General features: G+C 38.6%; 2 protein-coding genes across 2 annotated transcripts in view; one reads left to right on the top strand and one right to left on the bottom strand.

Annotated features, from left to right (window-relative positions):
• The first annotated feature begins 215 nt into the window (after positions 1–215).
• On the top strand, positions 216–9,133 carry CDC20B (cell division cycle 20B). The gene is given in 7 exon segments (XM_071581529.1): positions 216–253; positions 471–699; positions 1,756–1,881; positions 2,570–2,618; positions 2,621–2,686; positions 6,640–6,781; positions 9,094–9,133. Coding segments are annotated over 7 exon segments (690 nt in total).
• A 2,216-nt stretch (positions 9,134–11,349) lies between these two features.
• SNX18 (sorting nexin 18) overlaps positions 11,350–16,365 on the bottom strand; it is a 258,941-nt gene continuing 253,925 nt past the window's right edge. Inside the window, exons 2-5 of the mRNA XM_071581000.1 lie at positions 15,131–15,272; positions 13,781–13,919; positions 12,837–13,109; positions 11,350–12,054 (exon numbers count right to left, since the gene is read on the bottom strand). Coding sequence (XP_071437101.1) covers positions 11,899–12,054; positions 12,837–13,109; positions 13,781–13,919; positions 15,131–15,272 — 710 coding nt within the window. The 3' untranslated portion in view covers positions 11,350–11,898. The remainder of the gene's footprint in view (positions 12,055–12,836; positions 13,110–13,780; positions 13,920–15,130; positions 15,273–16,365) is intronic.

The raw sequence follows: 16,365 nt of genomic DNA, 5'->3' as shown, positions 1-16,365 counted from the left end.
AAGGAGACAAGGGAAGGAACAGAACCAAAGAACACATTATTGCTTGCTAGTAAGCCCTCTCCCAATGCAAGGCAATTTTACACTGCCTTTTTGTTGAGTGTGGAATCACATCTGGCCTCGGCAAAAAGCATCTTGCAAAAATATTTCCATGAAGGACAGGAATATAGTTTAATGGCTTGACAGTTGAACAGGGTGCAGATTAGTGGCATAGAGTGATGTGTCCTCCTGGAAATAAAACTGTGAAGGAGAACAGGTATTCTGCCTGGCTTGAAAGGAGCAGCTACTTGGGTCCTTTTGGTCGTCAGCCACCTCTACAGTCAGGGTGTGCTTCTCATAGTTGGCTGCTGTTTCCTTTTACTGAAATACTGTTGTTCTGGAGACTCATTTCACTCTGATGTGGTTTGCTGCTGAAACCACTGAAGAAACATAAGATATGATGATAAATCCACACTATCTTTTCTTGCCTACAGTGGTTCATGACTAGGATCTAGTCATCACTGTGACGTTCAGGTTGCTCAACCCTGTGTTGGGACTTTCTGCCAAAACAAACAAAGCATTTGCAGCCTGAAATGGTCACTAACCAACCAGTTGCTGGCATGTGGGTCTAGTGGTGGTATACTGAATGTCTGGCCTAGTGACATGGGTGTGAAGCTGTAGTCACATTCATGGAAAACCATAACTCATTCCTTTGCAGTTAAGGTATATGAAGAAGGAATGTCTGTTTTTCTTTACTAGTTTTCATGAAAGCAAATTGTTGGAGAGTTACAAAATTTTTCAAATTATCTCACTCACATCTATTAGTTTCTTCTATCTGTGATGTAATTAATTTTCAGACCAGTTCTCCTTATAGATAAGTTTGCAAGGGTTTTGATTAAGAAATTTTACTGGATTAGTAGGCCTTTGTAAATACAATGCCAAACAGAAATAACTTTTATCATGTTTTTCTTTATCTATCTGTCTTGCACAGAAAAGCTTGGTGGTGCAATATTCAGAAGTTTGTAAACAAAATATATCAATTTTGGGACCTTTGGAAAATTCTTTCAGTTACAATAAATTTAATACATGAGGTTTCTTTTGCCCTCCTGCCCATATTTTCATGTCATTGTTGGTGGCAAACAATCTGAAGAACAAAACTCCAAATGAAACAATGTAGGATTCTTTATATTTATCGAGTCCCAGCCTGTGTGGGAGATAGGTCAGGTAATAGCAATAAGGGCCAGGGCAGTCCAGCATTTATGAGCCATTTATCCTCCCCAAAGAGTCTGAGGCTGGCCTAAAGTGCTGTGGTGAAGGGGTCAGAAAATTTTATTGTAAGAGGTGGAATTCAGTTCTGAGAAGCTTTTTTTCTCAAGTAGATTTTGGGCTTTCGGCATATCCTGGAAAATATCCCAGATAAAACAGGTCTCTTGTTAGTACTATAAGTCACTGTGCTTAGATTTCTGTGATGGCTTGGCTGAGGCATTAAGACTTTATCCTGCTGGGTTCTTCAGGTAGTGAGGTGTGAGTCTGTGGCCTTTGAAAGGTAGGGAGAGAAGCTGGAGTATTACAAGGGTGGGAGGGACAGTGTAGGCTACTGTGAAGCAGTAGTGAGGGAAGCATCATCTGAAGTTTTGGGATCCTATACTGCACTGTGTGTACATTCTGGATACTTTATGTGGTTAATTTTTCCAACTAGGCTTTTAAGATAAAACTGTTCTGTTCTTCCAGCTAACCTCCTAGTCTGTTCTGGCATCTGTTTTCTTTTTATTTTTTTAGCCTATGAACTGACGTTCTTGGCAGTCCAAAGTCCTTGCTACAGGAGGCGGAATGAAAGATGGGATTTGGAGTGTCTGGGAAATAAACTGTGAGAAAATCATCCAGTGTGTGGCTATGGATTCTCAGGTGAAATGATGACATGTCTGCATGTCTGCTATGCCCTTTTTGTGTAGTTGTGCTCATTTGGCAACCTCTGACTGACTTTGAGGGTGGCTCTGCAGTCAGAGGAACAGCAGGATTTTCTCTAGATGTGCAATCATGCTACATTCAGCTTTGCAGTGTGTGATTGGATTCAGAGGCTGTTTCTCATTCACTACTTCTGTCTCCACATAGGAGTGATTGGAGATGGTCTTGAAGCCAGATGCTTCTCATCATATTTCCTTATTGGCAATAATAGTTTTGGCCAAAGCTTTTCATGTGTAGAGAATGTTGAAGGGGAGAAGAAAATTCCCAGAGCACTGTGTTGATGAGAGGTGTAAAAGTCAGAGGGCAAACATCTGTCTCTGCAGTTTAAATATTAGGAGAGTGTGGGACAGGCTTGCAGCTATAGAAAGCAGCATAACTGTTGCTGGAGCTATTGGAACTTAGCTGAGGATTGTAAGGCCTTTGGTTTTAATTGATAGGTTGTTACTATGTTTAGATAGGACAACAACGCAGCTGTACTTTGAAGAACTGTAGAAATTAAATGATCCTGCTAAATAAGTAAATAAATCTGATTATTTTTCAGTAGCTTGTTAAACATTGTAGTTCAAGTCTCTGAGTGGTGTGTGCTAAGCCCTTCTGAAAACTAAAGCAGCATTTTAAATTGCGATAGATTTGTTCCTTGCTATGGTTACCCAAAATCAGTGAACTGATGACAGGACAAGAGTTCCTGGAAATCAGATGAAAATATGGAAGTTTCCCATGCTTTTCAATTCCTCATAACTCTATGGCAAGTATTTCAGTTACTGGTTTTACCTATTTCATTTGTTTATCTATCTAAACAGTGTGGCTTTGCAAGTGCATACCTCATACATTTATGTGAAAAAAGGTAAATACAGTCACCTTCACATCCTCCCTCTGCCTACACCCACGTGTTCATGTGCACAGTTGTGATTAGGGGGATTGTAAAGGTTGATTTATTAAGATATGAGGCTGGTGCAAGGACTTGAGAACAAGTCCTATGAGGAAAGGCTGAGGAAGCTGGGATTGTTCAGCCTGGAGAAGAGGAGGCTCAGGGGAGACCTTATCACTCTCTACAACTACCTGAAAGGATGTTGTAACCAGGTGGGGATGGGTCTCTTCTCTCAGGCAACCAACAGTAGGACAAGAGTGCATGGGCTTAAGCTCTGCCAGGGGAGATTTAGGTTGGATATCAGGAAGAAGTTCTTTAGAGAGAGAGTGGCCATGCATTGGAATGTCCTGCCCAGGGAGGTGGTGGATTCTCTGACCCTGGAGGTTTTTAAGGTGAGACTGGATGTGGCACTGAGTGCCATGATCTAGCAATCAAAGTGGGGTTGGATTAAGGTTTGACTTGATGATCTCGGAGGTCTCTTCCAACCTAACTGATTCTATGATTCTATAATAATACAAGTTGCTTCTGTGAAATTCCTGGGTTTTCATGATGCTCTTCTTTCCTATAGTTTCTAAGGCTGTGCTAAGGTTCAGGATGTGCATTTCCAATTCTTCCTAAGGCTTATTAGGCTTGGATTGAATGTGCTACTGTCAGATGTCTTCCAGTATATTCTAGGCTGATGACCTTCTAGATAATGTAAACTAGATAGGACTGCTTTTGCAGCTCATCATGCAAGGATACGGAACCCTCTTACAAATGACATTCAAAACAAACCCCCATGTTATTTAGAGCCACCTGGATTTTAAGGAGTGATTTTGGCTGTGAAGCAGTGAAATGCAAAGTGTTTCCCTTGTACCCTGCTGACTGCTAGAAAAGTGGAGTTTCCTTGCAGCTCTGTATTGGTACATGGTGCTGTAGGGCTACAATACACACAGGAGTTGTTCCTTGCTATTAAGCCTCCTTGCTTGTGGTGCTATTCATGAACAAGAAGACCAGCTCATTGCTGCATAGACACATTTTTGCTTATGAAGACTGTTAATAACTTACTATAAGCAATTGAAAGTTGGAAGAAATTGTGGATGTATCAAAATACACTCAGAAATAATACTGTGATGGATAATTGTTAGATGGTTCTAAGTCAACCTCAGATACCCTTAACCACATAAGTTTTACATCCAAAGAATTGATCAGGTAAATTGTAACTGAATGTCATTGTTTAATGCTCCTGCAAATGCTGAAGACCCCAGCAAAAAATGAAGATACAACAGCATCTGTTGCTTACTTTAGTAATTAACATTGATTATCATATTCATAAAGCAACGGCAACTGAAAGATTTTTATAGCACTCAGCCCACTTTTGAGATACTTCTGGCAGAGCTGTTAATTTACTTGGAAAAAATAGATTTTGGTTGTAAGTGCCCTCCCCTCAGAAAATTGTTGTAGATTAATGAAAACATATGGGTAAGCAAAATATGTAATTGCTTGAAAAACACTAGACCTGAATGTGATCTTGAAACAATTAAATAAACTCAGAAAACTCCACTTAAAAACCTTTTGGACTTAGACTATTAATCAAATTTCAGCCAGTGTTGTGGATAGTTTGGGATGCCGGCAAAGACTACATCTGAAGATCTTCCTTCAAAGTCACTACAGGCACTGAAAGGATACAGTATTAAAAATTCACTGAGTCATAAACCCATGGTCCTAAATATTGACAAAGATTGTGTACATTTTAATAACTTGAGCAGGTACAAAGTCTAAAAATTAGGCTCTGGTGAAATAGTTTAGTGATAGCATTGAAATTCAGCTCACAAGCTTTAGGAGGAACATATGTTACTCAGTCCCAGGACAGCAGGTATTTGCTATGGTTACAGTTTCTCCAAAGAGCCATTGTAGCAGCTTCACAAAGTTGGGGATTCTGTCCATTTGAAACAGTCCTGCAGGCCTTCATCAGGTGTCACTATGATAAGTATCACAGTTTCAGAGGGCTTTACTGTTCTTCACATTTTATCCTCATAATATTTTGAGCTAGAGAAATGCCATCCTCTTGTGTTCATGGAGAACTCAGGTAGAGGTGATGGAAGGACATAGGTCACCCACATTCATTTAAATTGGTCACACATGACTTCTTATCTTCACACTTCCTTTCAGTATGGGGTTCATCTGGTCTGTTTTAGAAACTATGACTCAGAAAACTTTTTTCCCCTTAGGTGACTACCTTAGCTATATGATTGTCAGTAACTTACCCAGTCAGAGAAGCCAATGGCCAGTAACTTCAATGCAAAGCGGTTCAATTCTCTCATGCCACTCTGTGACTAAAACCCTCATGAATTTGCTTATCATTACTGTAGTGTTAAATGGGATAGGGGGTCTGTGGTAGAGCAGTAAATACAGCTCTCAACAGTCTGTTTAGTACCTGACTGTTTCTGATTTCTGTTTAAATTCAGTTGCTTCTCCTGTGGGAGGTCCTTGTATAATGAGGGTAATCAGTTTTGTAAGTTCTTTGTGCTGCTAGACTGGAGTAACTTCTTGCCTTCAGTATCCAGCTCCTAAGGTTTACTACAACTGCAGACAAACTCAAGACACAATTCTTACAATAACCAACAAAGGGCAACAGGTCCCCAGCGAACATTCCACACTCAGTGCAGGGGTGAACTAGAAAGCAGTTGAGCCGACCTATAAAGGGTCGGTTAGGGGAGGTGCTTGGAAGTGGGTGGAAACTTAAAAGGGATTGGGTGAAAGGGGTGTTGGCAACCATTAAATGCCCTGTAAGAACAGAGTCCTGGAAATAGGAAGGAAATGTGAGGGGAGGGCTTTGGTTGAAGGGAGGGGCAAAATGGTTGACTGACAACTCCAATAGCCAATGGGGAAACACTCATCCAGTGACAGGAGAATTGACCCATAGGGACTCAGGGACTGGGACAGGACGGATGGAAGGGGTAGGCACATTTCCTGTGGCTGGGCTGGCAGAGGCATGGGAACAGACACCCTCGGGAGAGGCCACCCCAGTTCAGACCCGCCAGCGGGCCCCGGACCTTGCTGTGCGACAGCGACACTGGCAGCAGCAGCTGCGTTGGCAGCGCAGGCGGGGACTGTGCCCAGGTGGGGCTGACCCGGCCAGGGAGATTCATTAGGGAGAAACTGCAGGGGGAACACATGGGAGAGTGATGAACATGGGGTGTGGAAACTGCGGGGGTACAAAACTTTTCTGAACTGAAAACCCTACAGAGAAAAATGCATTAACTTTAAACAACAAGTCTCTCATGCATGAGGCTTGTAGAATTCAAGGTGCCTTTCAGCGCTGTCTTTCTCTGGGGTCTGTTTCACAGTGTATTCCCACACAATTCCACTAAAGGATTTAGTGGTATCACTATTAAAAGATCTTTTTAACAGTAATAACTGATGAGCTGGAGGCACTATCCATTATTGCTGGATCAGCTGCAAACTGTCTGCAAGGCTTGTGCAGTCAGATAGGAAAGCTCAGAAGTGAGAGAGATGACCAAACACAGATGAGACTGATGTTATAAATGTGTGGAGAATCAAGAATTCAGTTTCAATGTATTCCTTTGACAGAAATGTCTCCTCAATGTGGTACATTCCACTCAGTTAAAGCCTGGTCCCTAATAAGAATATAATGCCTTCAGCTCTTTATTTGTATCAAAATATTCAATATAAAATGGTAACTTGCCACATCCTATACAGGATGATTTCTGCTATAGTAGAAGTGTAACGAGCCATAGTGTGGGTGAGGGTGGTGGAAATGACTGGCATAATCAGTGTAGAATTCTCATGCATCTTTGGTTTTCTTTTGTATATACTTTATTTTACAGACCACACAAGGAGAGTCTTACATATAGCCCTTTGCCCAGATCAGAGAAGCTCATTTCTGTTGTTAAGAGATGGGATGGCTTGTTTGTGAAAATGCCATGAATTTGTGGAGAACAAGCATAGCAGCAAGGCTTTTAAACAATGGTTGGTTGAGCTCATTCATATGATTTCTTTTCCTTGAAAGGCAGTGATTAATGTCCTTAGTTTATTCGATAATTCAAAATATGTGTCTTCCTTCCAATGGAAACTTGGCAAAAGATAGTAAAATTTATTTAAGATAATGTAATTTTCCTTGTCAGTCTGTCATGTGAAATGTTAGTAGTTTGTCTTACCCTAGGGGGAGAATATTCTAACTCTGAAGAACAATGACACATATATTTTTTTAAAATTAGCAAATATGGATGGAATCCACCAGCAAGTGCCAGCAGAAAGTCTTAGGTCCTGCTTCTAGCTTTGATTCTCATAATAAATTTTATGTTATCTTAGCATCCCCATTGGAAACCACATCCTAATTAATGTAAATTGCCTTGAATACTTCAAAGACCAGGATCAGCAGAGTCTGGTCCAAGGGTCTATATTTTATGTATCACATTGATCATGGTACAGAATCTGCCTAATATTTCTAGAGATATAGGTTAAATATGTAACTGTAACTAAAAGTAAATGATTTATTGGGAATTCTTTACTGTTTACATAGTTGTAATGATAACTAGCTTAATAAGGAAACTGTCTTTATTGGATTTTTAATTGTTTCCTTAAACCCAACTACTATGTTTGACAATGATTGAAAACATAAAAAATTACACAATAGTTCTATTTTGACACATAATTATGTAACCAACTAGTTAAGAAGCCACATGGAAGTAGTTAAAGAAGTGTGCTGGGTGAAATATAACTGTTAGTTCAAGTTCATTCATTCCTTAAGTTCAATTCTGGTGTCAGCAAACTGTGCTGTTGTCACCTTCTTTGACTTTTTTTTAATACTCCCAAGGACCAAATCTCTTACACTTTAACAGACATTTGCCTGTGTAAGTCTTGTACACTGCCAACAGATAAGTAAGGATATCATTACTGAAGCAATTCACATGAAACTCAGTGGTGCTATTCAGAAACTGTTCTGTTCACAGACATCCTCAGACCTTTGCTTTCATTATGAGGAATATTGAGAGGGAAGGGGTAAAAGTTCACTCTTGCATTTGTAAATTAAAAGCCCTGTGAACTCAGAAACTCACATTGTTTCAATTTCTTTTTTTTTCTTTCTCTTTTTTTTTTTTTGTTTGTTTTTAATTCCCCTGAAAATTTATTTAGAATGTTTCCTGTAGCTGGAGAAAAATAGGATATTAGGGGAGTAGAGCAGTGTCAGTCCATGTCAGACCACATTCCAGTGTGGTCAAATGCCTGAAAAGAGATAGAAATTATCTCTGGCAATGAACATGAAACTCTCATATCTTTTGTTCTCATGATTTTTCAAACCTCATCTTCTGTTGCTCATAAATCACGTGGTTGTTAACTTCACCTCTGTAAGACTGAGACCACTCAACTGTTTAACCTACTAATAAACTACTGGGTTCTGATGTTATCTCATGAGGTCTTCAAAACAGGTTAGGAAATGGTAACTTTGATTACCAATTGAGAAATTACTGCCAAGAAGCTGGCATCTAAACATGCAAAGCAACTTGTACTGTGCCTGTCTTCTAATATGAGACTGTTTCTTGCTGGCTATTTTATCAAACATTTCACATCAAAGTAGTATTTTAAAGAATTCACAAGTTTTAGAACTGTTAAAAACATTTTTTTCACTTTCAAATGTGAAAAAATATTGGGATTAGTATCTTTATTAATTTTTTTTATTCTCCTAGAAATCCTCTTTTTTTGGCAGCACTTGAATGATATTGGTTTGTCTAGTATAGGAAGAACTATATAAATCAGAATGGGAGGATATGCTAAGGAAGGATCTGATCAGTACTGAAACTATGCATATTTTGTTGTATGCTCAATTATTAAATAAGAAAGTACATTTCTTTCAGTCTAAGAACTGCTCATATTTTAGATAGTTATTGCTCATTGTTGATTAGTCAAGCTGTATTGCCCCAGATGTATTTTAATATGATACCTAAAAGTGGGAGAAGTCACTGATTTCAGTAGAACTAATCAATGGCCAATAAATATGAGAGAACCTTGTTTGTGTCACCTGTAGGTAAACTGTGTGACCGTGTCTGAGAAGGCACTGAATTGCGCATTTAAATTCCGGATGGCAACTAACCTGGAGTGAAATTAAACATACCAAAGTACTTTTTTTCTGAGTGTGCAGATTGTGCAGTTGCTGTTCTTGCATAGCTGTCTCATTCTGCCAGTGCATGGGTCTTAACATATGAAGCCTTGGCCAGAATGTGAAATCCTGAATTTCTCCCTTACTTTAACATCATTGTCTGTTACATGTCTGTTGTGTTGTTCAGGTCCAGGCAGACACAGAAATCAGAACCCATTTCTAAGTGATCGTCTTATTCTGCCTCTGAGGTCTGTGTGCACTGAAGGCTGGGCCTCCAGAGGTGGCACAGAGGCTTAAGGAAAATTTAAGTTGCCTATACTCATATCTTCATCCCTACAGACCTGTCCAAGGCGGAGCACTGCACAACACATGGAATCCAAAACTTCAGGTCAAAAATAATTTTTACAAGAGGAAACACTTTATTGCTTGTACAGTGCATCTGCCTTCCCAGGTATATCAATATGAGAAAGTAATTGTAATGTAATGAAATGGATTAAACAAATTCAGTCTGGGGAACTCATTTATTTCCACACTTTAGAGCACTAGTCTAGTGGGCAGTCTCCTATTCTGACACCATGTAGTCAGACTTGGCTCTACCTACAGAGATGTTGCATTAGTTTATGTAATGCAGTTTATACTTGTTCAATTCCTCCAACTATCTCATAAAGCCACAGTGAGAAGAAATGCTACATTCTAGATGTCAAATTGACATAAAATTATCAGAACATTTTTCTTAGCTAGTATGATTCCATTCCATATTGGTAGAACTGTATGGTGGATGGGTTCACATCTCTATATCAGAGAGACTCCCCATCTAGATGAAAATTCAGTGCTCTCTTAACTCTTGCTTCTGCTCTTTTCCCACAGGTTTACGCTGCTACCAGTAGCGACAGAGGCTGGAATACCTTTTTTTCATTTTGTAAATATGATTCTACTGCCTCAATTTCCACAATTAATTAAAAAAAACCATTACTGTAAAACCAAATTTTCTTAAAAATTATTTTGGGGTAGAGTCTAAACTTCAAGTTAGAAGAGGAAGGTCGCACATTTTTCTCTTGCACATTTCTTTATGTATTGTAAATTTCTTTTTAGTCAGGTTGTCTCCTTCCCAGTCTTTAGGGTTCTGCAATACTTGGGTCAGAACTACTGTCTAGAAAATGGAGAAGTACTGAATGACAACCTTTGAGTAGGATTTTTCACTGACAAGAATACTCTCTGTGACCTTTATGGAAGAGGACAAAGCAGATCAAAGAGGAAGCAGTAAGACAAAAAAATGCAACATCAGGATGGAAGAAAGACACTAAAAAATGAGCAAAGAAATGAAGTAAGGCTAATGGATGGGAAAGGTGAAATAGCCCTAGAGCTGGGCTATAGATTTTTCACTAGATTAGTAGGGATATTTTTGTTTTCTGAAGTTTTTTAAAATCAGTTTTTGCCTAAGCAAGAGTTTGGTAGTTTCCGAGAACAGAAGAAGTCTGGTCTTACTTATTTCCTGTGTGTTTCAAGACAGAATCAAGTCACCATTTTGGGTATTGGTAGCAGTCAGTGGGGCAATTCTCTCAGTTTCACTGATGCAATCTTTGCTGATAATTCTTCTGTCTGCTCCTGCTTTGCTTTTGTGTTTGTGTGTGCCTCTGACTATGTTTGTGTACTTCTATGTGTTTTCAACCAAAGAGTTAAAAAAAACAGCAATAAGAACAGGGATATGAAAAGTTCTGACTGTGTAATGCTTGTAACAAATGGAAAACAAAGATGATGTTCATCATCAAAACTTTCAGTAAAGAACCTTTTAGTTTAGGTCCTCCTTATCACCCTTCATTATTCCTCTGTGACAAAACTACTGCTTCTTCTGAACGAGGTCAGGTTGAGGCAGTTGTGTGAAAAGGTTTTAGTTTTTATTTTCTCATGTTGTGTTTGTAAGTGGTGCTTAATTGCCCATAATGAAGAGAGCAATAATTTTAAAATTAAAATGAATGCAAAATTTCTCACCCTTTAGATGTCCCCTGCTTTTTCTTATGTAATGCCTACCTCCTAGTAAAAACCTCCCAAAGCAGCACAAAATAAAACCAAGCCCTTTTTAAGGTGTTAATGATGCTGAACATGCCCCAAACTGTTAATATAGAAACAGGCAGAAACATTTTTCACAGTAGGAATGTATGCTGCTTGACAAGTGCTTGTTGAAGCACTTAGAAAATTTCACTGCATATCTGCAACAGCAGTAGTGGCACCATAAATTAAGGGTTTTTTTATGTTATGAACAGCGCTTCTTCATACTGCTACTCCTGCTGTGACAGTTCTTGTCATTTCTCTGGAGAATGGGTTTTCAGTTGATTTTTTTTAACATGATGTTTCTGGTTTTGGTGTACAAATTATTATACAGATAGCACACAGGCTATCTGTACTGCAACACACAGAGCTTTTCCATGTAATATGACAGCTAGAATCAGTAGAATTTTATTGCCATTTCTTTATTAAATGCAAAGTACATAATGGTTTAAAATGTAGAAGTTTCAAAGACAGTTATGAAATGTACACTTACTGTGTACATTCACATTCACACAATTAAATGCAGTTGCTGCAACTTAATTTTCTGAAGCTTATCAGTCCATTATACCTGTAAAATCAGAGAAACTACCAAGTTTTTCAGATGTCTGGAGTTGTACCTTGCATTTCACTAAATCCCAGGGTTATTACAAAAGAGTGCAGTATATACTCAGCAAGCAATTAGAAAGATTAGGTTCTTGATCAGAAACACTACTCCATGTGGAGCAACATGCAACACAAGAACACTGGAATCCTAAGTCACAAATCCCCACTCAATGCCTCCATGGCTGACACTAAAAGCTATAAATGCTGTTGTAGCAGAACTACCTGAAGCTGCTAACATTTGGTATGAAAATACCTCTCTTACCAATGTAATGAAGCTGTTTTTTAAAAGAGTATTTCAAAACTAGATATTGTTACACATATCACTTGGCCAAAACACAATCTCTTAGGCCCCTCCTATGGTTGTTCTTATCCACTGAAGGTACTGCTTTGTGAGTCGAGTGTAGACACCAGGGCCATCAGCACGACCACATTTTGACTTCCCGAAAGAAGTGACACCTCTCATCACATTATTGCATCTTAAAGGTCCACCAGAATCCCCCTAGGATAAAAAAGGGGAAAAAACTGTCATTCGAATTAACAAAAGCTAAAAAATGTTCTTTTTAAATTAAGTTTACACAAGTGACATGGAGAAAATAAAAATGTAGATAGTGTTATGGTGGATTTACCTTTTCCTTGGAAGTTAAGATTTCTGACAGCAGAAAAGAAAAACAGTCTTCAATCTGACCTTTCAAGTAGGAGTAATGGAGAATGAGTCTAACTGAGCTAAGGAACAGTTACTATTTTTGAAAATTAGGAGGAAAAGCTGAAAACTATCCTCTTGAAAAGCATAAAGTCTTGAGAAATTAATATGTTTTCCTGTAACACTTTACATGCAATATTTAAATATTTCAAAATGTGGTAATTAATACACAGCAATGCACTAGAAGTAGACTTGTAGCCCAGTCAGAATGGCTTTTATCAGTAAAACCTTTTTCAAAACCCCCTGAAAAAAGAAGTTGTTCCACTGAGGTCAGCAGCTTGTGAATGGGCTCATAAGTTGTTTTGTGGAGATTTAGTATTTAACTAATTTTATTGAAGATATGAGTAGCTGTCTGCCATGCCTGGAAAAAACTATAATATCCACATTCTGTGAAGGTGAATTTACCCACTCAAAGTCTTAATTTTAAAGCTTAGAAATTCAAGCCTTGGTAAACTCACTGATATTTAATAAAATTCTCAATTGAATTCAAGAGAGATAGAAATGGTAAATGTGCAAAAGCTTGTATTTTATATTTTATTTTAAATTTAATTTGTGCAGAGAGAGACAGTAAATATACTTACAGCACATGAGTCCTTTTTTCCTTTCTTATCCCCTGCACATATCATGTTCTCTGTTATAACAGGTTTGCCATTATAATGACGTTTATCATTGCAGACTTGCCTACTGATGACAGTGATGTTGACTTCCCTCAGGGTAGGAGAAGGTTCTTTCAAACGGTTGTCAGTTTGTCCCCATCCTGCTACTGTGCAGATTGTTCCTGGTTTGGGATCATCATCTGAGGCAGGCAGGGGAATGAGTTTCACAGCTGCATTAAGTGTCGCTCTTTTGTCAAGCTATAGAAGATACGGAAAACAGGTATTATGGGGCAGAGTGTAACAGATGCCCCTGAATGGTAACCATTGAATATTTCCCATTATGGTAATGAGGGATTTTTGCAATCCCGTCTTAAGATTCTTCCATTGTTTGTGACAGGATTAGTGTCACAATCCTAATGAGAATGAGGAAAATGAGTATTTGCTTCATGAAAAACCGGTTGGCTTATGCTGAAATATTAGTCCTACAAAGTATCTTGGTTTACTTCTGTGGCTTTCTAACCTTTGAGAGGACAAAATAACAGTCATTACTGATGCTGCCAAAATTGAGAATCAGAGAAGTCAGATATTTTTAATTACAACAGTTTTTCAGATAGAACATTAGGAGTTTTAATCAAATTTTTTATATGTGTATTTATCTTTATTCTTTGACTGAAAACCCAGAAACTGAAATACCTTGGTCAGGTTCCAGAATTTGTCTATTTCTAGCACTGGCATGCATTACAGGATTTGTTGATTGCCTAAGTTACCAGTGTATCCCCAGGCCCCCAGTCTGTCAGTGGATTAGCAGACTAGACTATATCAATCCCCCCAAAAACCACCAGAAGTTCCCTTAGCTTGTATCACTCACAAGAAGAAGGAAAATGGTATAGTGTAGATGTATATTCCACAAGTGAGGTAGAAGTCTATACCTGTACCAGCATAATGTCATTTTCCTTGGACTTGTCATTATAGCATGGATAGGGAATTTGCTTTACAATCCGAAAAGTCTGTATTTGTTCTCCATGTTTTTCCAGTGAATGAGCTCCAAGGACAACTTTGCCTTTTTTCCTGAGAAGAGGAGAACATGGTTAATGGGATTGACTTGCTGTAACTCTCTAAATTTTTTTGCTGTTAAATGTGGTGCTATAATGTTCAGTTGCTACAGTCTCTTGCAACAGTAAGGTAAAAAAATATAAAGTATGATCCTCTTTTTAAAATAATTAGAAGAAAAAATGATTCAGTGAATTGGAGTTCATGCTGTGCTTTTTTCACCTTCCCAGGATCATAGACAGGTTTCAGATACTTGACTCCAGATCTATCCCTATTGTTTCCCTTTGGGAACTGAAGCAGTGGATGCATTAGCTTTGCTATGGGTACTTGTTTCACCAAACATGCCTTCTGCAATTTGTACTGAAAATTACCATTGCCCTTACACCATTTCAACATAATTTTCTGAATTCATTGTATTTTCTCCTAAATGCAATCTCATTTGGAAACACTCTTTACCTTGTGTTAGTACTACAGCTTTTTTGCCCTGTGCTATGTAGTGGGTCCCATATATCTCCCTGCTTGGAGAAGGCCAGAGATTCACTAGTCTTGGTCAGGGTGTTGACAGAGCCTGTGTGAGGTCTGGCTCAGCAGCAGCCGCAGTCCTCCTCTCAAAGGCAAGGAGGGGTGGGATGTGGAATTTAATCCTCACTTCTTGCCTAGCTGAGGGATTCTGTGGAGCCAAATACGCATTTGCATCTTGAGTTGGGGCAGGAAGGAGAAACATTGGCTGACACACCAACATAACCAGTAAGGCAAAGATCTCAGTCTCCTGTCATTTGTCTGCTGGACTTTTACTCCTGTGTTAACTGCATGCTGTCTCTTTCTGTGGTGAACTGTGTATCTTTTATAGAATAAAATTACAAGAATTTATTTTTGTTTACAGAGCCGCAGTTTAGACTGGCCAGTCCTCTGGCCTAGTGGACTGGTTGACTGAGAAAACAAGGATAAAACTTTCCTCCAAATTCACTGCTTCAATTTTGCTATTCTGTGCTGGATGCAGCTCAAAGCTTATTAAGTATCTCTCCACAAACTGTGGAGATCAGTATACCTTATTATAATATTTTTCTACTCACTGAAACACATTTGCTGATATAAACTATGAAATACAGTAATCAGAACTTCATCATAATCACGCTAAGTGTACAAAATCACCAGGTCTAACTCTCCTACTTGAGCAGAGACATCAGATTCTCACTAAGGTCAATCTCTGAATCAGAGTAAGAACTTACGTCTGACAGTGGGCAGCTGTTAACACCCAGTTTTGCTTGATCAAAGCTCCTCCACACCAGAATTTTGATCCCCAGATTTGTGCCATAAATGGTCTAGAGTGTGGTGCTACTTCCCGTCCTCCAATGATATCCACACACAAACCTAAAAATGAAAATAAGCCACAACATACACAGCTGGCTAACAAATACTGTAAGACACTTGAAATCTCTTAGGAAAAAATATTACAAGGTATACAGACATACAAGCATGTACATATGTCACATTGATGGGTCTTTGGGGTAGGCTTTTGAATTTGCTTGGCAGTACTACTTCAGTGTGTTTCCATAGGATTGAAATGAGATTCATGAGGAGAACTTGGCCTAGAAAAACACCAAAGTATTGTTGCTTTTACACAGATTTCTTTTCTTGAAGATTGTTGATATGGTTAACTTCTTAACTTTGATTGTGAGCAATAACATCAATGTGCCACATCTTAAATATTGTACCTAGAAGCTGGTCTATATAGTGTAAGTCACGTTACACAAACTTGTTTTTCTGTCTCTGCCGAGAAAGATCAGATAATCAGTATGTTAACTCCTCAGAACTTCTCCAAATAACTTGTCCTCTGTGCAGCTTTAATGAATACTACTCATTCAGAAATTCTGTTTGTATGAAAAATCAAACACATGCACACAGTAGAAAAGAGCTAATAATAAGAATTCAAATAATAATTATGACAACTTCCTTTGTATTAATACATGACTTGACTGGAACTCTGTAAATCAGCATTTACCTTTAAAAGGATTGAATCGGCTACTTACCTCCATGAATTACCAGAAGAATGACAGCAGCAAAGCTGTACATAGGGAGGAAAGCACCCATGATTTCTGTCTGATGTTCTTCCTTATTCACTGTTTTTTATATATATGTATATATGTATGTATGAACAGGATGTGGGTTTGGTTTTTCCTCTTAAGGGTATTTGACATCTGTAACCATGACAAAGGCAAGAAAACCTCATTAACACTATGCGTTACAGCAGAGGGTTTGGTGAGAAATTGCATCATCTGCTGTGGTGTGAAGACAGGCTCTTCTCCCCCCTCATGTTCCCTCTGCAGCATTTGCAGAGAGCTAGTTTTGAATATTGGGATGAAACCTTGCAAGCCACTGTGTGTCTAGTTACACACTGGGACTCAGCTCGCATAAATTTAGGCTTGATTCACTTGTTCATGTGAAGTCAGATAGTTTCAATCCA

Source organism: Pithys albifrons, chromosome Z (genome assembly GCF_047495875.1).
Source record: "Pithys albifrons albifrons isolate INPA30051 chromosome Z, PitAlb_v1, whole genome shotgun sequence".
In the NCBI taxonomy this organism is placed as follows: domain Eukaryota; kingdom Metazoa; phylum Chordata; class Aves; order Passeriformes; family Thamnophilidae; genus Pithys; species Pithys albifrons.
Note: the sequence above shows the minus strand (reverse complement) of the source record. Positions and strands in the feature narration are given on the sequence as shown.